This window comes from Meriones unguiculatus, chromosome 1 (assembly GCF_030254825.1).
Source record: "Meriones unguiculatus strain TT.TT164.6M chromosome 1, Bangor_MerUng_6.1, whole genome shotgun sequence".
In the NCBI taxonomy this organism is placed as follows: Eukaryota; Metazoa; Chordata; class Mammalia; order Rodentia; family Muridae; genus Meriones; species Meriones unguiculatus.
Genome location: NC_083349.1, coordinates 20,068,747 through 20,093,911, shown reverse-complemented (window position 1 = coordinate 20,093,911; position 25,165 = coordinate 20,068,747). Strand labels below are relative to the sequence as shown.

Genomic DNA, 25,165 nt, shown 5'->3' with positions numbered 1-25,165 from the left:
AGAGGCCTGTGCATATGGGAGCAGGCTGAGTTGTCCACCCTGTAATCTGTGCTGGTTTTCGGACAGGCGCCCTACCTGGAACCCCTAGTCAGCTTTGCCTGCATTTAAAACAGGCCTCCACCTTTGCCAAGAAAGCTTTCCCCCCTCTAACCCAGTTACATAGGGCTTTACTCTCAGACCCTGACCGATGGCTGCCAGACCCCATGGAAAAACATTCAAAGATGGGTCCCTTAGCTGGGCTGGGATACATTTTCACATGCAGGGATCCCACACGTCTAAAGCCACCCCAATACATGATTCCCACATGACTAGGAGTTGAGTGAAGCTGAGACCCTCAGGGTGAGCACCTTTCACCATGGCTGTAGACATAGGCAAGCTGACTGAAACACCGCCTAGACTCTGGCTCCTTCTGTGGAGCTCCAGGGCCGAACCTCGCCAGACAGGTCTGAGACCTACAGGGCATGGGGACGTGTGGGCCACCTGATCACAGGTTGTGCTTCGGCTTTGGAAGCATATGTTGGGGACATAGTGCTTGTGGCTGGCTTATTCGTTGTTCATTGATTGCTCCATGACACGCTCACTGTGAAAATCTAGACATCTTAACAAAGGGAGAATTTAAACAGTATTTTTTCTTCCTGTCAGGAATGTTTTAAGGGCCTGAGGAGATTGTGCATGGATTTGCTGTTTAAGGAGGTGGTAAGTCAACAACTTCCGAGGAAAGCACGCTACTTCAGGACACAAGTTTACACAGTCCACGGGAGATAGAAAAGTGACCTACCGTGGGTGCTGAGTGCTCATCTCCTTGAGTTTCATTCCTTAGGGAAGGGGCCGCTTCCTGCAGAGCCCAGCAAATGTCCACTTCTGCCCTCTGCCCCCTATGTCCTGCCAAACAGGGTGAACAGAGTGCCTGAGAAACTCTGGGTGGCCAGCAGCAGGGCATGTGGAGATGGGACTGCAGAAGCTCTGAGGCCACAGGCCATCTTGAGTCCTCTCAGAGCTCTGGGGGTGAGGCCCTGGAGAGAATGGCATACACACGTGTGCACACACATACATGCATACACACACACAAACACACACACATCCCTCACCCCAAAGTCTAAGCTTAGAAATAGTCCAAGATGGACTTTTGTGTCTTTTAAGGTAGAGTTTTGATATATATAGCCCTGACTGGCCTCATTAGGTATTTAACCCAGGCTGTCCTATAACCCATGGCCGTCTTTCTGCCTCAGTCTCCTAAGAACTATGTGCTGCCACACCCAGCTCCAACATGGTCTTGTCTTAAAACTCAGGCTAAGACTCCTGCTCCTTTGGGAATGAATGTTTTCAAGGATCCAAGTGGCTAAAATTTAGCCAAGAAGAAATTAAAAACTCACGGGTCCTATGTTTACTAATTCATGTCCAAAAATCTTTTCTGCTGAGAAATTGCAGATGAGATGAACTCATAGGTCTGTCCAACGTGGAAAGGGGAAATATGAGACATTTTATACAAATCTGAATGGAGGACCAGGTGTGCCTCCCAACTCACCATCAAGTACCAAAGCAGAACACATGGTGGGACAACTAGGCCGCCTCCTAGGTAAACACGGATGTAAACACTTGCTCCAGAATCCCGGTGGGCTAGTCCAGCAGGATGTACATTTAAAGGCATTGTGATAGGTGTGGCATTGTGTGACAAGTGGGGGTCGTTTTGTTCTTTGCAGATCAATGAGTACAACACACAGTCTAAGAGAGGAAAAGCCTCGGCCAGCTCAACAGGAAAGTCACTGGGTATTGCCCAATAGTAATTGATACAGTCCCCATGCCCAGGAGAGGAAGAGAGAAAGAGGGAAAGAGAGAAAGAGAGAAAGAAAGAAAGAGAGAGAGAGAGAGAGAGAGAGAGAGAGAGAGAGAAAGAAAGAAAGAAAGAAAGAAAGAAAGAAAGAAAGAAAGAAAGAAGAGAGGGAGGGAGGGAGGGAGGAAGGAAGGAAGGAAAGAAAATGCCCCATTACCATTCCCAGCCACCTCATACCCATTAACCTTAGTGCTTTCAGACACAAGGACCATTTGGCCCATCTCTGCTCACCACTGGACTTCCAGTGCAGGGTCCCCAGCTGGTGCCATGAGGCAAAACCAAGAAATAAATGGAATGTAGACCAAAAAGGAGAAGTGCAAATAGTTTTGCTTAGGATAACCAGATATCTCCATAGAGAACCCTAAAGAACCCATAACAAGCAAACAAAACAAGTGAGTAGATTCCCTTTTCCTAGACATAAGTAAGGTCAATACAAGAAACAATTGCTGTTCTTCTATATCCTAGCAACAAACAACCCCAAAAATAAAGTAAGGAAAGCAGTATCCTGTCAGGAGCTTGAAAGACAAAGATGCAATCTAACAGACTGTATGTCCTGGAGGCTGCATGGCACTCATGACCTGCACTGAAGATACTTAAGCAGGCAGAGAGAGAAAGTGTAGTATAGTTCAGATGCACAGGAAAACCACATTTTTTTTACTTCCATGGGCAGCATCAGTCACAATACCAGCAGGGCTAGGGTTGGGTTTTGGTTCTGGGTTGTTGTTAAAAATTGACGGCTGGATTCTCTGATTTTTCTGGGAGTGTAAAGGGCCCAGCAGAGCATCACACTTTGAAAATGAACCAAATTGGAGGATTAACAAGGCCTGATTTCAAGGCTTAGTGTAGAAGTCACAGCAATCAGGGCTTTGCTGGCAAAAACAGTTTACAAAGTCCAGAAATCGGACCCAGTGCATGGCCAACTGATTTTCATCAAAGGTGCCAAAGCAATTTCATGAAAAAAAAAAAAAAAAAAAAAAAGGCACAGGGACGTGACGGTAACCACATGCAAAAGAGACTTAGTCCTGATTCGTACCTGTCACCTTGCATAAGATTAAACTTGGAAGGAATTACAAATTTAAACAAGAAACATGAAACGATAAAGTTTCTACAGAAAACAGGGGAAAGGCTTTGTAGGCTCACGTCAGGCAAATATTTCTTAGACAGGACACAAAACATATGAACCTTACAGGAAAATGGAGTCTGTGAAGCACCCTGATGAAATGGGGTCATCAAAATTAAAAACTGCTTTCTAAACAGCCCTGCTAGGAAGAATCAAGAATGACCCCCGGGAAGGAAAGGCCTGAGCAACACGGATTCCATGAAAGACAGAGTCAGCACAAACGTGACCTATAATTGTTCAAGCAAACAACAACCAAAACCTGGATCTTCTGCAAGAGCAGCCAGCACTAACCACTGAGCGATCCCTATAGCCCCCAAAGCAGACAATACTGAGTGTTAGTGAGAACCCACAGTTGCCGTGGTGACAACACAGTCAGGAGCAGCCATCTTGCCAAAGGGCTTGGCAGCTTCTGAACATGTCGAGCCCCCACTCAAGGGCAGGGAAGGAGTTACCAGAGAGCAACAGAGGCAAGTAACAGCTCCAGAGCCTGTGTACAGCGCTGTGGCAGCTTTAATCATCATCACCAGACCCTAGAGACGGCTCATATGTCCGTCAGCCTGTGGACGGGTAAACAAGCTGCAGTACATTTTATCCTTTCCAAATGAGAGAAGAATCGACCAGAACGCAGACCAGAAGCAGGCGGGCCTCAAGTGAGCCTGCAAAGTGATGGGAGCCAGACACGGGCTTCGTGCTGCAGAGTCTCGTTCTCAGGGGGATGGGACTGTTCCCAGGTGCAGGTGCGGGAATGGGCTGTGGTACAGAGCGTACAGAGCGTGTGAAGGAACTCAACTTGGCCCGGGAATTTGCCAGAACTCACTGAACCGGACATCTCACATGGGAGAGAGTTTTGCTGCACACAAAAAGCTTAAACCCTACAAAGCTAAAGCGAAGACAAGAAAAGAGAAAATGCTCAGGAGAAGCCTATGGGATGGGCGAGTCCCTGCTAACTTTTAAAAAGTTGAGCTAGGAGCTGGCAAGATGGCTCAGCGGGTCAAGGCGCCTGGCACCCCGAGTTGGATCCTTAAATTCCACACAAAGGCGTAAGGAGGAAAACCAGCTCTGCAAACTTTTCCTCTGACTTCTTCATGTACATAATGGCACACGTGCCCATATGCATACATAAACGAATACACGTAAGAGTAATAAGTAAATAAAATACTTCAAAGTATTGAAAAGTTTAAGCACTAAACTTAAGTACTAAGGTATTGGAGACTTAGGAAGGAAACACCCCATCACCACCATATTGGGTTAGCTGTAGGCACTCATGTGTCACGGCTCATGAGCACTATGTCAGTGCTGTCCTCAGCATGACTACCAACCCTTCTTCAGCCTCCTCCCTCAGCCTCTGGGAAGCCAGTCCAGTTGTGACTCCCTCCGTCATTTTCCTTGGAGGAGATGGTTGAGTAGCTCTCATGTCAGGCTCGCCTTGCTGTTCTCGGCACTTATCACAAACTCTCAAGGGCAGCTGGGGTTCTGTAATGCTCTGGGCCTGGTACCCAAGACATGGGTGCAAAAATAAAAAATGAATAAGGTGAATATCACCCCATATCTGTTTGTATTTTGGTCCCTAGCTGAGCATGTTACCACTATGTACCGGCCCAGCAGCCATGATGAACACAAGAGAGTTCTGGGTCTCTGTGAGGTCTGCTTCTTCATCCTCTCCTACAATATTCCATTTAATCCTCCAGTGGCATAGAAGTAGGGGCCACCAGGTGAGAGCGTGAATTGAGAACCCACAGCATGCAAAAACTACAACCCGTGTTGTGGTTCCTTTGCTGCTAAGATCATGCTGGGTCAGGAAGTCTGTCCTCCTGAGGGACAGAGCTGCTTGTAGGACAAAATCCAGAACCAGCTAGGGCTCGGGGTGAATTTGGCCTCACTGCCAGCTGTGCCCCAGCCTGATACCTCTGACCCTTGGTATAGTACATCAGATCACCCCAACTCTAACATTACTGAAGGTGTCAGGAGCCACAGCTCCCATTGGCTCACCTCTAGGGCCTGCCCCTCCCAGACATGTCCACTGCCTTCCCTAATATCTGTGGGTTCCCACATCTCCCAGTCACCGTCTCAGGGCTCTGCTTCAGAACACCAGGGTCCCCTTCCTGCTACTCTGCAGAGCATCCATAGGTGTCAGGCCACCACTCCCACATGGCCCTGCACAGCCCCACATGGTCCCATATTCCCCCACACATGGCCCTACATGGCTGGTGCCAGGGTCACACGGGTATATGGGCCACATGCAGCCACTCACGGTCACTTCCCGTAAGGTATCCCAAGGCCTATCAGGCCCCAGGCAGCTGGCGTGCAGCAGTGCACACAGGGCCTCTTGTTTCTCTCCCGGTGCTGGGATGGAGGCTCAACCTCTTGGCAGCCATGTGGTATGGTTACTGGGAATATCCCAGGACTTCAGGAAGGTCCTTGGGACTGGTAGGCACTTTGCCTCCACCCTGTTTCCATGACCCCCCAAGGGTCCTATATCATTTCGATTTTTCAGGTGGAAAACCAGGACCCCGAGCAGCTCACAGGAGTCAGGGTCTTTCTCTCTCTCTCTATCTCTCTCTCTCTCAATCTGTGTGTGTGTGTGTAAACACATGTGTGTATAGCACAAGTCCATCATGTCCAGAGCCCAGTGCTCCCATGTATGTGCACATGCACTTTTTCATGAAAGCAAGGATCTATGTATGTATGTGCACACAAGTGCGCACATGCGCTCACACATACACACACACACAGTCAAAGAGTGATGAAATGAGACTGTCCTTCAAGGGGGTCATTGTATCCAGCCTCCTCCTCTCATACACCTACAATCCTGCTTAAAAAATATTTTCCCTCCAGGCATGGTGGTGCACACCTTTAATTAATCCAGCACTCGGGAGGCAGAGGCAGGCAGATCTCTGTGAGTCTGAGGCCAGCCTAGTCTACAAGTGAGCCCAGGACAGCCAGGACTCTGTTACACAGAAAAAAAACCCTATCTTGAAACAAAGAAACAAGTTCCCCAAGGTATTGGCAAACTCTGGACCTGTCTTCCAGAGCCTGGTCATTGGCAGACCTGTAAATGTGTCCCCTTGGGGTACCCCAACTGCATCTACAAGTCTAAAAAAGGGAATCCAAGCAATCATGGAAACATTTTGGTTACACAGGAATTTTTTTAGACTGACTATAATCTTTTGAGTAAATATAAGAATGCAGTCAGTAACAGGGCAGATTTATATACGTGTGTGTGTGTGTGTGTGTGTGTGTGTGTGTGTGTTCCACCCTGTCTTTTATTTCCTCCACAAGGCCAAATTTGGTTCTGATTGAGAATGTAAACTTGTCAGCATCAGCAAAAGCCTTCTCTAGACCCGGAGTTAAGCCTGGTCCAGGTGCATGCCTGCATGACTCATGTCGCCAGTGACATTCAGGTCCACAGCACTGGCTCCATATGAAGAGGACGGTGCTTCCTTCAGTTCCTGCTTGACCCTAGTCAAGACCCTATATAGAAGCCCAAATCTTATAGCAGCCCACAGCCACCGTCCCCCCCCCCCCCCAGCTTTTTCTGTGACACCTGCAAACCTTACAGCTCTGGCCACCGATGCCAAGCAAGGGTCCTGCTGAAGGCTGTGACAAGTAACGTCTCTTTTGATAGGGATACCAGGGCCCAACCCTCTTCACATTCTTACTAGAAGATTCCTATCACCCACTCAATGAGGCCACCCCAGGACCCCTCTACTAAGAACTGAAGGCTACCTCCTCCCCAGTGTCATCTGCCATTTCTTTGTTCTCTGATAACAAAAATATACTCCCAAAAGTTCTGGCAGAGGAGACACCAAGAACCTCAACCACAGCAGTAAACATAGAGGGCTCACTTACCCTACTAAAGAAAGGGATTTTTGATTCACGAGGTCCAAGTATATGCTTCATACAAGGAGCACACTCAAATATCAAGGCATGAAAGTAAGATAAATAAAAAGACCTAGCATGCACACATTTATTTTTTAAAAACAAGACCAGAGCAATCAAAATTACCAGGCAGTTTCATAACAGTAGTCAGACAAAATCACCAGGAGGACATGGCAACCCTAAATACAAACACAGCTAATAACAAGGCTTTGAAACACACTGAGCAAACCCTACAAGGACCACAAGCTCCCTTCACAGTAAGAGATCTCAGCACCAGTCTCCTGGTGATAGATGGAAAAGATATGCAGAAGATCAGCGGGGACATAGGAGAGGGAGACAACACTGTCTCTCACGCTGACAGGCACAAGCAGGCCACCCAGCACTGTCAGAATAATCACACTGTCGTAAGAGTGGAGGAACAGCTACCAAGTCAAGCCATATCCTGGGCCCTAAACCAAGCCTTACGGAGCTGTGATGGAGATGAATAATACAAGGCATATTGAGTATTTTCTATAAGCAAATATGATCCTGGTAGAAATCAGTGAAAGAGTGAGGTGGGGGGCAGGGAGAAAGGGAAGAAGGGAGAGGGGGAGAGAGAGAGAGATGAAAGGGAGAGGGAGAGAAAGATAAAAGGAGGGAGAGAGGGAGGAAGGGAGGGAGCTATGCACCAAAAATGCTCACAATTGGTGGACATACTCCCAAATAATCTACACATCAAGGGAAACTACCCTTTCACAAGACGGCAAGCAATGGCTATATTCCTGGTAGTGGAAGCAAAATATGGCCACCCTTTCTGCATCTGTTGAATGCTGTAGAAAAGGGACTAGACAATGCAATCAGGCAAGAAAAGGAACATACAGGTGTCCCAGTCAGGAAAAAAAAAAAAAAAAAGAGAGAGAGATAATCCTTTCCTTATTGGCAGCCAACATTGTTCATGCAACATGACAACAATGGCATCTGCAAGAAGCTTCTGGAACTAACAAGGAGGATCAGCAAGATGAATTTACCAAAATATTTGCAGTTCAAAGCAAAGAATCAAAATTAACAGAATCGTGTCATCTAAATTCTACTTAGAACCTTCTGGTGGAAAGTAACCATGTGCAGACAGCATCAGGCTAGAGCTCACTGAATATAAGAAAAGAGAGGAAAACAACTGGCCTCAGCAAGAGCATAAACAACTGGGGCTGGAGAGGCAGATCAGTGGTTAAGAGCACTGGCTGCTTTTCCAAAGGACCCTGGTTCAATTCCCAGCAACCACCATGGTGCCTCACAAGCATCTGTTAACTCCAGTTCCAGGGGGTCTAATGCCCTTTTCTGACCTCTGTGGGCACCAGTCATGTATGTGGTACACAGACATAATGGGAGGCAAAGCACCCATACACATAAAATGAGTCTGGAAAAACATGAACAACTCGGGTGCCCAGAAAACAGGCAGTCAAGACACCTGGATGCTGAGACCTGAAAGACATCTCTGACAGCAATTAGGACTGAGGGCCAAGGAGATGGTTCAGTTGGGAAAGGCACCTGCCACCAAGCCTGATGAATTTGAGTCTTAGCTCCAGAACCCGTATGCTGGCAGGAGAGAATTGACTCCTACAAATTATCCTATGACCACCACACACATGCTAGGGCATAGGCACAAACACACGCTAGATAAATATTTTTTTATTCTCTTTTTAATTTTTAATTATACTTTATTTACTTTGTATACCCCCTCTAGTTCCCTCCCTCCTCCCCTCCCAGTCCCTCCCTTCCTCCCCCTTCTCCACACACTCCCCTCCCCAAGTCCACTGGTAGGGGAGGGTTTCTTTTTCTTCCTTCTGATCCTAGTCTGTTAGGTCTCATCAGGAGTGGCTGCATTGTCTTCCTCTGTGACCTGGTAAGGCTGCTCCCCCCCCTCAGGGGGAGGTGATCAAAGAGCAGGCCAATCAGTTCATGTCAGAGACAGTCCCTGTTCCCATTACTATGGAACCCACTTGGACACTGAACTGCCACGGGCTACATCTGTGCAGGAGTTCTAGGTTATCTCCATGAATGGTACTTGGTTGGAGTATCAGTCTCAGGAAAGACCCCTGTACTCAAATTTTTTGGTTCTGTTGCTCTCCTTGTGGACCTCCTGTCCTCTCCAGCTCTTACTATTATTTCCCACTTCTTTCATAAGATTCCCTGAATTCTGCCAAAGTTTGGCCATAAGTCTCAACATCTGCTTTGATAGTCTGCAGGGCAGAGCCTTTCAGAGGCCCTCTGTGGGAGGCTCCTAACTTGTTTCCTGTTTTCTTTTTCTTCTGGTGTCCATCCTATTTGCCTTTCAGAGTGGGGATTGAGCATTTTAGCCAGAGTCCTCCCTCTTGATTAGTTTCTTTAGGTGTACAGATTTTAGTAGGTTTATCCTATGTTATATGTCTGTATGAGTGAGTATATACCGTGTGTGTCTTTATGCTTCTGGGATAGCTCACTCAGGATGATCCTTTCCAGATCCCACCATTTACCTGCAAATTTCATGATTTCCTTGTTTTTCATTGCTGAGTAATATTCTATTGTGTAGATGTACCACAATTTCTGTACCCATTCTTCACTTGAGAGGCATCTGGGGTTGTTTCCAGCTTTGGGCTATTACAAATAAAACTGCTACAAACATGGTTGAGCAAATGTCCTTATTGTGTACTTGAGCCTCTTTTGGATATATGCCTAGGAGTGGTATGCTGGATCTTGAGGAAGCGCTATTCCTTGTTTTTTTATAAAGAAAGAAATTAAAGATCAGAATAGGACATGAGTGCTCATGTATTGCTAAGATGACAGTTCTCACCAAGCTGACCTCCAGGTTTGTATCCCCAGGAAAACTCCAGTCTGCAAGAGAACCGGAGTTCTGATCTCCAGCATGGAGAAAGCCGGGCATGTTGCATGTGAACTGTGACTCCAGCAATGGAAGGTGCAGATTGGTGGATCCTGGGGCTCTCTGGCCAGACTGTTTAGCTGCAATGGTGAGCCTCATGTTCAGTGACAGACAAAATATAAAGTGGAGAACAATGGAGGAAGAGCCTACCATCTGTCTGCCTCTGGCTACACGTGAACCTGAATGGGTGAGCACCCTCATCATGTGTGCATGCACACACACACATAAACACACGAATGCAAGCATGCATGTGCACACACATGTCGGTACACACTTTCATAGATCTAAAACTATAAAATTATAATAAGAAAAATACTTATGTCATGCTTAATATGTGATTCTTAAATATGAAATTAAAAGGTCAAGAATTAAAACAGAAGAAGACATAAACTTGACTTGAAAATTTGAAATTTTCTTCTTTCCTTGGGTGGCTAGGAATGGAATCTGGAGCCTTGTGCCCACTAGGCAATTTCTCTCACTCTGGGTCACGTTCCCAGCCCCAAACGTTTTTTGCTTACTTGTTTTTAAATCGCATTGTTAATTAAACGAGAAGGCTGGCTGCAGAATGGAAGAAGGTATGTGCAAGGCCCAGACCTAGGTAACTATACAAAGAACTTTGACAGCTTAACTGGTTGGAAGGTGGGATTGAGGACTCAGTTGAGTGCTGAAGCCCTGGCCTAGCATGCATGAAGTCCCAGGTTCAAGCCCTAGCCCTAGAAAAACAACAACTGTACAAGGTATGTAAGAAAAGGTCTGATTTCAAACAAGTCACATGGATGCTAGTTCAACCCTGAAAAGATGGTACCTGGCTGGGGAGGTAGCCTAGGCAACAGAGTGCCAGCCTGCAATCAAGGACTCGAGCTCAACCCCCAGGACTCAGGTAAGAAATTGGGCACGGTAGCAGTGCAGGGTAATCTGCACTGAGGGATAGAGAACAGAGACGAGCAGAGATCCCTGGAGCTCAGTAGCCAGTCAGCCTAGCTGAAATCAGTAGGCATGTGAACAGTGAGGGCCTTTGTCTCAAAATTAAGGTACACACACGATACTTAACCCTCTTTTCATTAGGAAATAGAATTTCACATACAATGACGTTCCACCTCCCCCAAAGCACACACTAGGTCCATCACCCACAGAGAGGACTGACTGGCCAGATCATGAAGGTTCTGGAAATATCTATGCTGCTCAGAGGATGCAAAGTAGTACATCCCCAGTTGGCCAGTCCCTTAACAGCTTGATATCCATAGCCAGGCAGTCTACACCTAGGCATTGACCCTTGAAAAAGGAAATAGGGGTATTCACTGCAGTACATCCCCATACTGGAATATTGCTCAGTGATAAAAACTCATGACCTATTAACGCAGTCAACAACCTAGATAGCACTCAAAGCATGAAACTGAATCAAAGGACCCGGACAAAAAGAAGGCCTTATAAACTTTTTATGTAAAGGCTTTATGTATAGTGAAGTCTAGAGAATAGAGCATCTACAGTGACAGACAACAAACCAGCCTGCACCACCCAAATGAGGTGGTGGAGAGGGTGCAGGGGAACACCTAGAACATGGCATGCATGGGGGGGGGGGGGTCCATGCTTTCCTGACCATGGCTGTGATTTTGTGTCGGGAGTTACCGAACTGTGTGCCTTAAATACAGCGTGTGCTACATGCCGGCACACACCAGGATAAAAGACCAGAGCAGTGTGATTCCTGAGCTTCCCGCATCCCAGGACACCATCAATGGACCCTTTTCCATCACTGCCTGCTCACTTCACTGGAATGAGGCATTCCCACATGCCGTGGCCCTTGTCGTTCTGGGCCAAGAATGTTCACATTTGCTATCCCCAGACGCAAGCCGTGTATGTCCCAGGTCACTGTCATCTGACCTAGAGGTAAACGGAGGTGCAGAGAGGGTACTTTTTTTTTTTTAAGAAAGTTTTATTTATTTTATGTATATGAGTGCTCTCTTTTCATGCACACCAGAAGAGGGCACCAGAAGAGATCCCATTATGGATAGTTATGAGCCACCTCGTGGTTGCCGGGTGTTGAACTCAGTACCTCTGGAAGAGCAGACAGTGCTCTTAACTTCTGAGTGATCTCTCCAGCTCCCAGAGAGGGTACTTTTATGACTCCACCGGGGTTCCTCAGGTCTCTGGACCCCTGCCACCTCCAGGGCTGTCTCTGAGTCTTAGAAAACCATAGGAATGGGTCTCCTGCTTCCCGCTCTCCACGGTATCTTCACAGGCCTCTAAAGGCTCCCTGCCACTCCTAGGTCCTCTACTGACCTCAGCAGGGCCTAGCTATGGAGCCCGTTGCCCCAGGCCATTTAAGAGGAAGAAGTGCTCTAAACCTCCAGATTCCCAGGACCCTTAAGGGGCCATTCTCTTCAGAGCTAAAGCTCAGCAGTGGCTTCACAAATGTCTGAGGGTGGTGGGTCAGGCCTGGCTTCATCTCCAGGCTTTGGTGGCAACTGCCGGGTCCAGGGACCTCTTGTTATCAGTAGGAGCAGGGATAGAGCCTCATTTGTGAGCAGGAAGAGACACAGCCCTGTTAAAGAATGTAAAATAATGACTGGGAATGTAGCTCCGTTGATAGTGTGTCTGCCTGGAAGTGTAGGAAGCCCTGGCTTTAATCTCTAACAGCACATAAACGGGATGTGGCAGTGTAGGCCTGTAACCCAGCATTGACGAGGTGGAGGCAGGGGGATCAGCACTAGATAATTTTCAGCTGCATAGGGAACTAGGGGCTAGAACCATGTTGAGAAAGGAAGGAGACAGAGGGAGGGATAAAGTAAAGGGGGGGAAGAAAGGAAAAGAAAAGGAGGGAAAATAAATTTAACATGAAATCAAGAATCCCCCAGGCCTCCAGAGAGCCCCAGGGTAGTTGGAAACTGACTAACCCTCCACCTTGTAGAAGTGGGACTCCCACCCCACACTTGACATTTTGTTCCTGTCCAGGCTTCTCATGCTGACAGTTCCTGAATTAAATGTGCAAATGGAATGGGCCCCAAAGGGAAGGGGGCCCACTCCCCATAGGCCCAGATCCAAGCAGGGTATTCAAGCTGCATATGTGTGTGACTTCAACATGCATTCAGGTAAGAGAGGCACACACAGGTTGGGCACATGTGTGTCTCCACACACACCTGTGTATGTGCATGTGTGTGTGTACACGTATGCCCTCTTGAACATGCATGCCACAGCCTAGTGTCCCACAGCACTCACTGAGGAGGCTCCTTCCAGCCTCAGGCTGCCTTTTCTTCCAACCTGCTATTTAATAGTCCTGAGCAAGTGTGGAAGCCATTGTCACCATTCACGGTTCCCAGCCTGCTTTGCAGACCACGAGTGCTGGGTCCACCTGCAATTCAGCCCCCCTTGGCCACATCTCCAGAGGAGAGTCTGTGTTATAAACACCCAGGAGAATACAAAGCCCTGACACCAGAGGCCGGGGCATGCTTTCCCAAGCATCACCCACATGGGGGAGGAGAGCATGGCCCCTGGTTGCCACGACCCTGAAGGTACTTGAGGACATACTCCATTTCTCAAGCCCAGCAGTCCAGACACACTGAGATGGCCTCTGGGTCAAAGCACCTCCCACAGCTATTGAAGAAGCTGCCATAGCCCAGCCCCAGCCCCCAACCCCCAGCCCCCAGTCCAAAAACCCCACTTGCTCCACCCAGAGTCTCCAGCCGCCATGCAGCCTTGTCACCAGGAGACAGACAGTCTACTGGAAGCTGCTGCTGGAGCCTTCCTTCACCGGTCAGCTCAAAAAAGCAAGGGGCCAGGGGGCCTGGGTGCTCAAGTGTGCCTCTCGACCCTGAGAGGCTGCCCCCAGCCCCCTCCCTCCCTCCCACCTGCGAAGTCACACAATGACATGCTTCAATAGCACACAGCCTGGGCCTCTGGTTTTCGTTCTGAGTGACCCTGGGAGGCCAAGAACGTGATGGGAGCCCGTCTGAGTGCGATGCCCTAGGGGACACTCAGGCCCCCAGCCTGCGCCACTCAGGCAGCCCGCTCATCCAGGCAGACAGCTGGCGGACTCCACCGAGCTATGCCCCTCAGCCATGAGGCCCTGCAGCTCATCCTCTTACCTCCAACACAGCCCCCAAGCAGCCCCTGGGCGCCCCACTGGAGAGGGGGTGCCAGGGCGGCCTGCTCAGCCCACCCCACTATATTATGTCAGCTGTTAGCCTGCACTTAAAGCGAGGCGCTCCAGCTGGCTAGGGTCAGATGTAAAAACAAGGGCCTAACAAAACCCGGCCACCCCCCAGCTACTCTAAACTAGAGACCCCCACCGCAGGCAGCACTCACTGAGGAGGGAGGCTCCTTCCAGCCTCAGGCAGAGCATAAAGGAAACACCTGTCCCTGGTCGGCACACTCTAATCCCACTAAACCCGAATGGAGAACCACTCCCCAGGCAGGCAGCTCCCACCCCAGGTCTGACTTTTGTCCTGGGCCTAAAGGAAGGACGGTAAGAGAAGGCAGAGAAGGGAACCTGTTGCTCTAGGGAGTAGCGGCCTCCTCATGACCCAGCTAGAACCAGGTCACGGAAAACAGAATGCCTAGGGACACACACACACACACACCAACACACAGACCTTGTGCCTGGAGTCCGTGAATAGGAACCTGCCTGCCTTGGCTCCTGAGCAGTTGTCCTCCTTTAGAAGGGCATGAGGCTTCTGCCACAGAAAGGCCTTTCCTATTGACATAGGAGCCCCGTGTAACCCTGTCGTAAGCCAAGACCCCAAAGAACCGCTGGGAGCCCCACACTTGGCCACCCAGGCTGATTTATCACTCCTTACCAACCTGGAGCTGAGTCAGCACAATTGTTAGAAAAGGGGCAGGGAGAGTAGGGGGTGAAGAGAGGGAGGGAAGTATAAGACCACCCAGATACCTGGAGGCCCCGGGAGGGGGCTGGGAAGCCACGCACACACTCTACACAAGTCTCTCTCTCTCTCTCTTTCTCTCTGCCTCTCTCTCTCTTTCTCTCTTTCTCATACACACACACACAGAGGTGGTCGTATCCCGGTGCTGTCCCAGTCACCCCTTATAGGAACTATAAAAATGATCTTTGGGGCCCCTGGGTAGCAAGGGGGTAGCAAGCTCCCAGGAAGGTAGAACTAGGAACTAAGACAGAACTGTAGAATGGGGGAGGGGAAGGTCCCCCACCCACTGGTTCTGTCCCCATATCAAAATGCAGTGCTAGGAGCAACACTGACCGCATGCCCACATGGAAACAATGAGAGCTGGTATAACACAGACTTGTCCCCAGGTTCCTACACAGAACCTTGTCACTAAGACTCACCAACTACCCAAGTGTGGGACAAACCCTCCAGCCACATATCATCTGTGGTGTAAGTTGAGTTAAGGGAGGCTCTGGAGACAAATGCTCAGCACTCAGGACAGGGCATGGGGATCCCTAAAGCCAGGGCTTCACAGAGGATGCAGACATCATAGCTATGTCCTGTAGGACCCTCCACACCAAGGCCTGGGAGGCTCAGGAAATCTGGTGGCCGATGAGGATGCTGGCCTTCCTGCTGTTAAAGAGTGCAGGCCTTGTAAAAGGAAACTGCTGCCCCCAGGGCAGGGTGGAGGCCAGTTTAAAGCCCACAAACCTGGCAACCTAGGATCCATGGTCCGTAATTGTGTTCACAGAGGTAGAACTGGCCTGCCCTGCAGTTTCACCCTCCTAGAAGTTGTGTCCTATGCATCCTAGTTTCATTTCTGTTGCTTTGACTAAACAGCCTGAAAAAAAAAAAGCAAGTTAGGAGAGGAAAGGCGGTATTTTAGCTTACAATTCCAAGTTACTGTCCATCCTGGTGGGGAAGTCAAAGTGAGAACTGCAAACAGCTGGTCCTATCACAGCCACAGTCAAGAGCAGAGAGAAATGAATACATTCACGCGTGCCTGCCTGTGCTCAGCTCCACTCTTGTTCCGTGCAGGAGGCCCTGCCTCTTCCAGCCATCCACAGAGAGCTGCTTCTTCCCACATCAATTAACTTAATTAAGACAATCACCCACAGACACACCCAGAGCAGCCCAGTGCAAACAATCCCTCCCTGAGACTCTCTTCCCAGGTGATCCTTGGTTGTGTTGAGTTGGCCATTAAAGCCAACTGAGACAGTTACAAGGGAGAAGAGGCTTCTCCTAGGGACATACACTGGCTTTTTAAAGTTTCAGTGACTTGGGAAAATCCCACATAATGTATTTATAGAGAGAGAAAAATGGTGACACTGACGGAATAGAGAAAACCACCCACTGTCTTGCGTGTCAACTTGGAGAGACAGAAGAAAGACACTGAACCCAAATAGCCACAAGACATCCGGGGCCACAAAGACCAGACTGGTGTGGAACAGTGCCCATTGTAGTCAGGGCCTGTTAGCAAGCTAAGTGCCATTCTAGTGCACTTGCATTATTCAAAACCAGGAGGATCAGGAGTTCAAGGCCATTCAAAGTTGCCAAGTATGGTGGTGCACGTCTGTCTTTCACCTCAGCACTCAGGAGGCAGAGGCAGGTGGATCTCTTTGAGTTTGAAGCCAGTCTGAACTACACAAAGCATTGTCTCAAAACAACAAAAGATGATGAAATAGAGTGCATCAGTGGCCACTGCCCACGAGTTCTCCTTCTGCATAGGATAGGGTTTGGACACCTTCTTAGAGGCCGCAAAGCACACACTGTAGGGTTCAAGGGCCACACAGTCTCTATCCTGGTTTAGAAACAAGGGAACACAGAGGAATCTACAAGCCTGACTACCACGTGCTGCCGGGTGCTTCTCAGCCCCTGGCAGGCAGGCAGGCAGAGTCTCAGCACCCCAGCTAACCCGGGCATTCTCTGGCTGCTGAAATGGAGAAGATCCTGGGAGCCACCCCCCATTCCTACCCCTGCTCAGGGGCACCATAAAAGCACATGAAAGACTCCGGGAAGGAGAAGCCAGCTCTGGAGAAAGTGCAGCTAGGAGGCAAGAGGCTCAACATGGCGTGCATTTCTAGAAATCTAGCAGGACACACAAGCTCTGAGCCCAGCTGATGTGACTTTCTTGCACAGCTCTGAGGCCTTGAGGTCCCTAGAAGCTGCCCAGCCCCATCCATTCACCTATGTCACCCCTCAGACTAGAGGCCACATTTCCCCAGCTAGATCAAACCACAGAGCAGCTGTCTCCCCAGAGAGAGCACCAGAGAGTACCCCCAAGCCTCCTGAGCCTCCAGATGCCCTCGAGGCCCTCCAAGGGCTCCATGCAGATGGCTGTATGGACTGGCCTCCATGTCCGCAGGACTCTGTGGACTGAGTTCTGGGTACGAACCTGAAGCCTATGTCCCACTGGTACACAGCCTGAAACACAGTTGGAGCTTCATATGAATGAATGAATGAATGAATGAATGAAAAGAAACTCAACCAAAAAGGTGGCCATCTTGTGTGGGGGGGTATCTTCTAAAATAGAAAGTTATAGGCTGGGACATCAGGAGCCTTGGGACACAGGAACAGCGAGTTCTGCTCCTGAGAGGGACACAATGTCTCCTCAGAGGGCTCAGGAGAGAGCCAGCAACACTACTGGGTACATGGCTAGCTGAATGGCACCCCTAAAGAGCCATGAGAAACAGACCTGTCCAAGCAGGGAGCTGGGGCCCCACAGGGAGTCAGACCTTGGGCTTGTTGGTGGAAAACTCAAGCTGCCTGCTGGTCTCCTGACCTTGGGCAGCTGCAGCAGCAGTGACTCAGTCTGCAGAAGTCTTCTTCCCTGCAAACTAGTCTTCAGGGACAGGGACAGAGTGAGCACACCGGCTCTCATCAATGCAGCCAGTGACAGGTGTGGTATTAATGCTGCCACAAGAGATCACAGATAGGACACCAGACCAGGCTTTGGGACACATGGCCAAATGTAGTGCAAGCACCAACAGCACACCGGGTACAAACAGAGGCACGTTTCAGCTGAAAAAAAAAAAAAATAGGACACCAGGCAGCGGAAGATCAAGAGATAGGAACACTCTCTACAACAGATAGACTGTGAAAACAAACTAAACCAAGGCAGAACCCAGACGCAGCACCAAGCCGTGGAGCTAGGCGCTGAATTTAACGCCAGTAAAGTCTCCACTGGCAGGAAAGGGTGTGAAAATGAATGCACGCACATAGGAGGCCCTGCTGAGTGAGAACGAGGGTCTGGGACCTAGGGAGCTGACCTTGTTCCACATGAAAGTGGGACCCACCAAGGGCTGTTTCAAGGACTCGGAGAGCCCACGGGATCTCATTTTGCCCGTGGGAAACTGAGGCCTGCCAAGAGAGTTACAGAAAGCCAGGGCGGGCCAGGAAGGGTCCAGCTGCAGGGGGGTGGGTCGCCCCTGCGGGGGCCAGGGAGCCTCACAGCGAGGGAGGAAACTGGAGAGATGACCTCATCCCCCAGGCCTCCGGCCACGCGGCTCACGGGTTTTAACCGCAGGCATGGCGGGACAGTTCCCTGGTATGCGGGCCGTGGGGCTCCTGGAGCTGGAGTTTGTGCTAGGACTTTTTTTCAATGCAGCTGTCTTTGTGTGGGATTTGAAAACAAGCTGAGGTTTGAGAGACAACAAACAGCCCTGCACCTGGGGCTGGCCAGGGTCTCCTATTGCAAGCAGGGCTGGGTGGGTTTGGTGGCATGCACATCTAACAGACGAGCACGTACGCGGCGTCCACACACATGTGTGCCACGTCGACAGACGCACGTGCAGCCTACTCTAGATTCAGAGGCCGAGTCGGGGGTGGGGGATGCAGCCTCTTTGGGGCCACAAACAAGTTTCAAGGCCAAATACACCTACAACACTCCTGATCAAAGTTCTAGCCAGACCCTGGCCTGGCGGGGCCCAGATTTCTCCAAGAACAGCTTTTCAGGCCCACGGAATATGCCTGGCTCAGCAGAATGCTTAATCCCTCGGAGGCCGCCTGGCTTCCTTGGCCCTGGCTGAGATAACAGGGCTCTGGCACCGCGAAAGCCAGGCGCTGAGGCAGGAGTAACAGCGCTGGGGTTGGGGAACACAGCCTCGCGTGACTTCTTCTCCACCATTTACCCAATGTGCTCCCAGAATCCCTCACAGAGCTCCCTCGCCCTGGGCCCCCGTGGGGCACCCCAGGCTGTGGTTTGGGCTCCCGCGCTCAGTGCTCTGGGCAGGGCCCAAGAGCTGCGGAAGTGCATGTGACTAGAGCGCCACCTGGTGTCTCCACAGCCCGGCAGCGGCTGAAACAAACACCTCTGCTTTTCAAACCCAACTCTGCTCCACCGCACGTAGCACCTGCATGCTACACTGTGTCCCTCAGCCTGGGGCTCTAACAGACGTTCTCACCCCAGAGGCCTGGAATCCATAACCCTGATATCTGCCTGGGCCTGAGACACATCTGTCCTCAGGGGGTAAGGCGGGGGTGTGTGTGTGCTGTGTCAGACATCTGCAACAGCGACTCCTCCTTACCTCCCACCAAGCATTGTTTCCTCTGGGAAGATACCATTATCCCATACTCAAGGCCCTTCTTTCCTGGGCCATACATCCAGGAGGGACACACGATGGTCATGACTCTGAAGTAAGCCATTAGACGTGGCCAGTTCAGACCCTGGAAGATGTGGCCTAAAGGCTAGCAGATGAGGATACCATTTAAGAACTTAGCAAAGTGGGGCGCAGAGTCACGGCTCTGCAGTTTCTAAGTTTGGTTGGGCACCCATGTTGGGCAGTTCACAATTGTCTGTAACTTCAGCTCCAGGGGATTTGCCACACTCCCTTCTAGTTTCTGTGGGCACTGTACACAGACACACACACACAGACACACACACACACACAGAGAGAGAGAGAGAGAGAGAGAGAGAGAGAGAGAGAGAGATACAGAGAGACAGAGAGACAGAGACAGAAAGAGACTTTAAAAATAATGCGGGAAATCCAAGTGAGGAGGCTAAGACTGAGGCTGATTCTCATCCCTACACTTTACAGATGGAGAAACTGAGATTCAGGGGTATCCCTATGGGGCATGCCTGGAAACAACACCCTTAAAAAGAAGGGGGTTGTGTATCCTACTTTAGACATACTACTATGAGCAGCTGGGGTGTTGAGCCTCCCTTGGCACAGTGGAAAAGTAGGAGAGAGATGTGAGCCTACTCCATGAACCCCATTAGAGCTGGGTTGCCCAGAAAAGAGCAATGTTCCAGAAGGGAGTGTGCAGAACTGACCAGAGGTCAGCCCTAACAGCAGAGAAGCAACCCTGCTGGGCACAGTGCTTGTGCAAAGGTCCTGAGGCAGTTGGCTGTGAGTGATGGGGAGGGAGGGGAGGATTGGAGACTGGAGGGGGTGCTTAAATGTGTGTCACTCTGAGGCCCATGAGAGAGAAGTTGCAAATTATCCCAAACCACCCAGGGAGCGTCTGGGACACTCAGGTTTTTGTTCTATAAAGTCTCTTCCTAGCTGTTGTGGGGCAGGGAGGGTCCAGGGAATGAGAAGGGGACAAAGGAGGTAATGAGGTCACTGCCCTCACAGTGGTGGACAAAGAGCCACTTCTGGGAAGCAGAGCAGACTGGGGAGGGGCTGCCTGGGGAGAGGGGACCTGCTCACACAGAGGGGAAGGGGGCGTGGCCATCACAGGGTCCCACCCACACCCGCCTTGGCTTTAGGACTGTTGGATCCATGCATACAATTCTACAAGTAGCCACCAGATGGCAAACAGGCCTCAGAAAGAGCCTGGCCCGAGGGAGGCAGCAGAGGCCACCATGAGAGGGAGCCTAAGCCAAAAGGTACTGTGGATGGCGAGATCAACACCCCAAGTCTGGAGCGAACAGATGAGAGATGGAGCATGTGCATTCACAGGTCCACAAACATGTGAACATGTGTTGACACATGAACATACAGTACTATCTACACTTAGGCGTGAACCTAGCTGCACATGCAGATACACAATACAGTGTGTATACACATGAGGGCACGAGTACAAACAAAGCGAAACACATGTAAATGTCCACATGCTAAGACAAAACACACTCTTGCCTTAAGACACAGCTGTATATAGGAATGTGTCCATTTGAATACACGGGTACATGCGTGTGTGGATGCATTCATATGAACGTATATGCAGTTATGTGCTTGGAGACCTCCAAGGTGAGTGTTCTAACAGCCAGCCCTTTCTCAGTGAGGGAATCAGCAAGCCCTTCTGTCCCAAGCTCTCCAGATCAAGTCTCGGGCCAAGGATTCTAGAAACCTAGTTAGTCCCTTGGGGAGGAAACTGGGCATCCCCCACAGCAGCGAGTGCTATGTTCTCTCACAACATAGCAGGGGACTTGGTCTCACCTGAGTGACAGACAGTTCTGTAGTGGGCAAAAGAACAGTTCTGAGAAGAACCTATAGGGATAGCATCACACAGAAGACTAAGGAACCCACGGCCCTCTTACCTAAGCTGGCTCTAAGAAAGGATACAAGGGTCACGCAAAAGTCCCTGACCAAATTAAAGAGCTCCATTGGATGGGTCATGAAAGAGTATGCTCTGAGACTGAGGAGTGTCACCCAGGAAACTGAGGCAGGTCAGTCAACACATACATCAAAGAGAGAAGCCACCTAAGAGTTGGTAGCATTCTGCAGGCCACACGGAACCAACTAGGGACTAGGCGTACTGTCTGGATGTTGCTTCTGGAACAGCCTGAGGTGCTGACACAAACTTTAAACCCAGGGGCCATAGGCACCAGGCACAGGCACCACTGTGAAGTGTAGGACGTTATAGGCTGAGGCCCACACTGAGAACATCAGAAGAGATGTCGCCCTCTAGTGACCAAAACTTCCAATCACAGCTTTGTCACTGTCCACGTTACCAGGTTGCCTAAACCACATGCAAAACCACAGTGACACCCCCACAGAGGCAGGCACACCACTGCCCGGCCCCACGGCCATTTGGGTACCCCTAATATAGTTAACATTTGGTACCAGGTGTGTCCTGGGTTGGATGTGTTGACTGTGAGGCTGGGAGTGGGGAACAAGGGAGTTGCCAGGGGCCCCTGAAATATGCTACAGAGACCACTGTGGGGTGCAGGAGCCAGGCCAGATGAAGCCTCCAGTGACCTGTGGAGAACTGGGTACTGCCAGACAGGCCTCATGTCTGATTTGGCCCACAGAAAAGACACACATCCTATGGAGGGGGAAAGGAGGCTTTGGAGTGAGTGGCAAGAATGGAACATAGCTGTGCCTGCCTCACACTTTCCTGGAGACTGCCAAAGCATTATCACGTGACTACTCAAACGTGGAGAAGACAACGTCACATTCAGGCCGGAGACCTCTACAACCCAGGAAAATGATATTTCCTGTGGCTCAAGATCTAGAAGCGATAAAGGAAAGACAGAACTGACACATAAGAAAGTGGGTGTCGCTGAGCGCCTATCACTGTGATTCTTCAAGACCCGGCAAGGACAAGCCACCCAGCTGACAGAGGCTGTGGAGCTATCACTGAGAAACGCCTAAGGCCCACTGCGTAGACGGTGAAGGGCAGCTGATTGTACTCCTTGTTCCCTGTAAGGGTCAGGAACATCCCACCCCAGGAGGAAACCACAAATGCACTCAAGCAGAAAGACACTAGGTTGCACCCTTCTGGGCTTCACCACCTGTCAGCATCTTGTCCACATAGTCCCAGACATTTTGGCCTCCACCCACTTTCCCAGCGGCCGCATAACTCCATCAGCACTGCTTCTGAGAGACACGTGGCTCTATGCCTGGCCAGCAGTGAATGGCTATACATGGGGTGTTCTACCTCACAGCAACTGTCCCCAGGCTCTTAAGTGCCCTGCCAGGACAGGGTCTGCCTCAGTTGCAATATCCAACCCTGGCCCTGTTTCAGGGGCTCATAGCTGCTAGATAAACAGTCCCTCAGCCCCTCAAAGCATATGGGTTCACTAACAACAGGGTACCCTGAAGGCACAGTTGGCTCTTCACAGAGTATAGGGTCACACAGAACACTCTCCATGCCCTTCACAAACTGTGGAGTCATCAAAGACAGTTCTCTAAGCTCTCACAGTATGTGGGTCACGTAGGACAGTCCCCAAGCCCCCCGTACAGTGAGTGGACCCTGGTGTTTGACAATTCCATTCCTCAAACTTCCCACATGTTGCTCTATGCTGGGACAAGGCACATGGGTGAGATGATGTCTCTCTAGGCCTGGCCTACAGAGAGGGAGACCGACCGACCGGAGCTGTGTGCCAAGGTGCTTGTGGTGCCTACAAGGACCACAAGCCTCGTAACAGGCCAGGCCTGTTAGAAATGATACAGGGGATGACGGAAGGGCCTGCCACAGAGACTAGTTAGAGTCTGGGCTGGGATACCTGTAGGGCCCATGAGTCATCAATAACACACCCAAGAATCACCAGCCCTAGGCACTGGCCCCCACCCACCACCCCTCGGCGCCATTGTTCCTATGTCCTCCTGTCTGTCCTTCCTCTAGGCCCAGTTCAGAAGTTCCCCATGCAAAGGCCCTTCTGAGTAACAACTCCAGGCCTCTCTCTTCTTCCTGCCCTTCCACACACAGCCCAAGGGCCTAGTATGCATGGATGCAGGGGAATTGCTCTGTCTGATACCCCGGTTCCAACGTGGTGGAGAACAGGGGTAGGTGGCTCTACTCTCCCCAGCCCTCCTTCACCTCTTCCACTTGCAGTGATGATATTTACTGATGTCCCTGGGTGCCTACATACCATCCAGAAGAGAGTCCCGGTGGCCAGAGCGGCATACTGTTCAATAGTGGACAGGACGCTGAAGATGAGGCAGACCAGAACAATGAGGAAGCTGTGAGACAGGGGACATAGGGTCAGTGCCTGGTCCAGCTGCCCTGCCGCCTCCCTCTCAACCAACACCCCACATGAAAGACCTTTAGAGCTGACCCCAGGCATCCTTCAGCTAGTACATTCAAACATGAGGTCCATAGAATAGAAACCATTTATCATCGTGAGGACTGACACCCCCCTCCCGCCCCAATTTGGTGTTTCTATGTACACAGACCTTGAAAATGCTATAATATGTGACCAACCCATCCCCATCTCAAGATCATCTGTCACCTAACTATTCTGGAATGGCACACAGGCTGGTGGTCATGGCCTTGGGAAAGGGGACAATGGTCAGGGTCTCTTAGGAGGCTCAATGGTCCAACCTCAGAATGTCTGAGAACACTGGTGCATAACTGAAGCTCAAAAAGAGCTGTTTTCATAAACTGGGAGCCTTCACCCCGATGAGTGCAGAAGGGTATATATAGTCCCTTAGCCAATGGGAAGACCCAAGAAAGAAGGACTGAGCACATCCTGGACCTGTGCCCTGTGGGAACCTAACAGGCACAGCTATCACACAACAGAGTTGCTGCTGCTCTGATTCCAAGGGCACTGAAAAGATAAGTTTCCCTTCCATTGAACTATCCATTCCTAGGTGTCACCACCCAAGGTGGCCTTCAAAGTTGCCCCCACTTGGGGGACAGGGTAGTAGATAGGGAGATAATTTGGGGGTCCCTCAGAAACTCTACATGCCCTCGTGGCATGTTCTTGGGGATCAGAATAGAAGTAGGGTAGCTGACACATTGTCCCAAGGCCACAGAGGGGCAGACAGAAGCCATACACAGAGACATCAGGGCCCCAGTACAGACCCCTGCCCTCAACAAGGAACCCACATACCTTCCACCAATCCTGTATCAGGTTTTCCCAGTATGTAAGGCCCAGGCCACCAGCCTCAGCCTCCCAGGGGCCACACAGCAACGGTAGCCTGACTCAGTCACAGAGTTTCCTGAGGGAGGAAGGAAGGGAGGGAGGGAGGGAGGGAGGGAGGGAGGGAGGGAGGGAGGCACAGCTAGGGTCTCCTGAACCTCTCAAGACTGATTCTAGCCATTCCTGGCCTCTGCAGCTGCCAGGAGAGGCATGGAAGACTGACAGACTCAAAGGCCCCACTGACCACCTCCATTGCCCCCTCCTTCTACCTTTTCTGCCAAGTCAAAGCCTGCAGCCACATCTTACTATGCCCCCCCATGACAGACACTTCTTTGTCATGCCCACTTGCTCCCTGATACAGAGCACATCAAAGCCCCCTCATGCTCTCCCTCCTCCCCTTCCATCTCCTCCTCTTCGCCCCAGCCAAGATGCCAACTCCACCACCTCTGTCTCCCCGACGTCATGCCTAGTGTGGTACAGCAGTGAACCCAGTCCTGGCTCCCTGTCCCTCCCTACTCACCTGAGGTCCTGCTGTCACTTCTCTGCCTCCAGGCAGGGCACCTGGATGCTCACCTGGAGCACACACCTGGTTTGGCCCCAGCAGAACCCCTGGGTGGGCTTCGGCCCTTGCTATTCCCCAGATTGATGCCTTCTCTACAACCACGCATTCCTCATAGGCCTAGGGCTCTGGCAGTGGCCAGCCTCTCTGACCCTGGCACCCAGTGCTGCTCCCATAGATTGTTTCCTCATGGCCACTGTCCACATGGCCTCAGCCCTGAGGACCCTCCCAGAGCAGCAT

The 25,165-nt window shown here is 50.6% G+C and overlaps 1 protein-coding gene across 4 annotated transcripts in view; it reads right to left on the bottom strand.

Annotated features, from left to right (window-relative positions):
• Kcnq1 (potassium voltage-gated channel subfamily Q member 1) overlaps nt 1–25,165 on the bottom strand; it is a 332,782-nt gene that overhangs the window by 269,290 nt on the left and 38,327 nt on the right. For 3 of the 4 annotated variants that reach the window (XM_021633740.2, XM_060383057.1, XM_060383053.1), the window contains exon 2: nt 23,374–23,464. In XM_021633740.2, coding sequence (XP_021489415.1) covers nt 23,374–23,464 — 91 coding nt within the window. Of the gene's footprint in view, nt 1–23,369; nt 23,465–25,165 lie in introns of all 4 variants that reach the window. The other variant, XM_060383061.1, reaches the window with a different exon arrangement.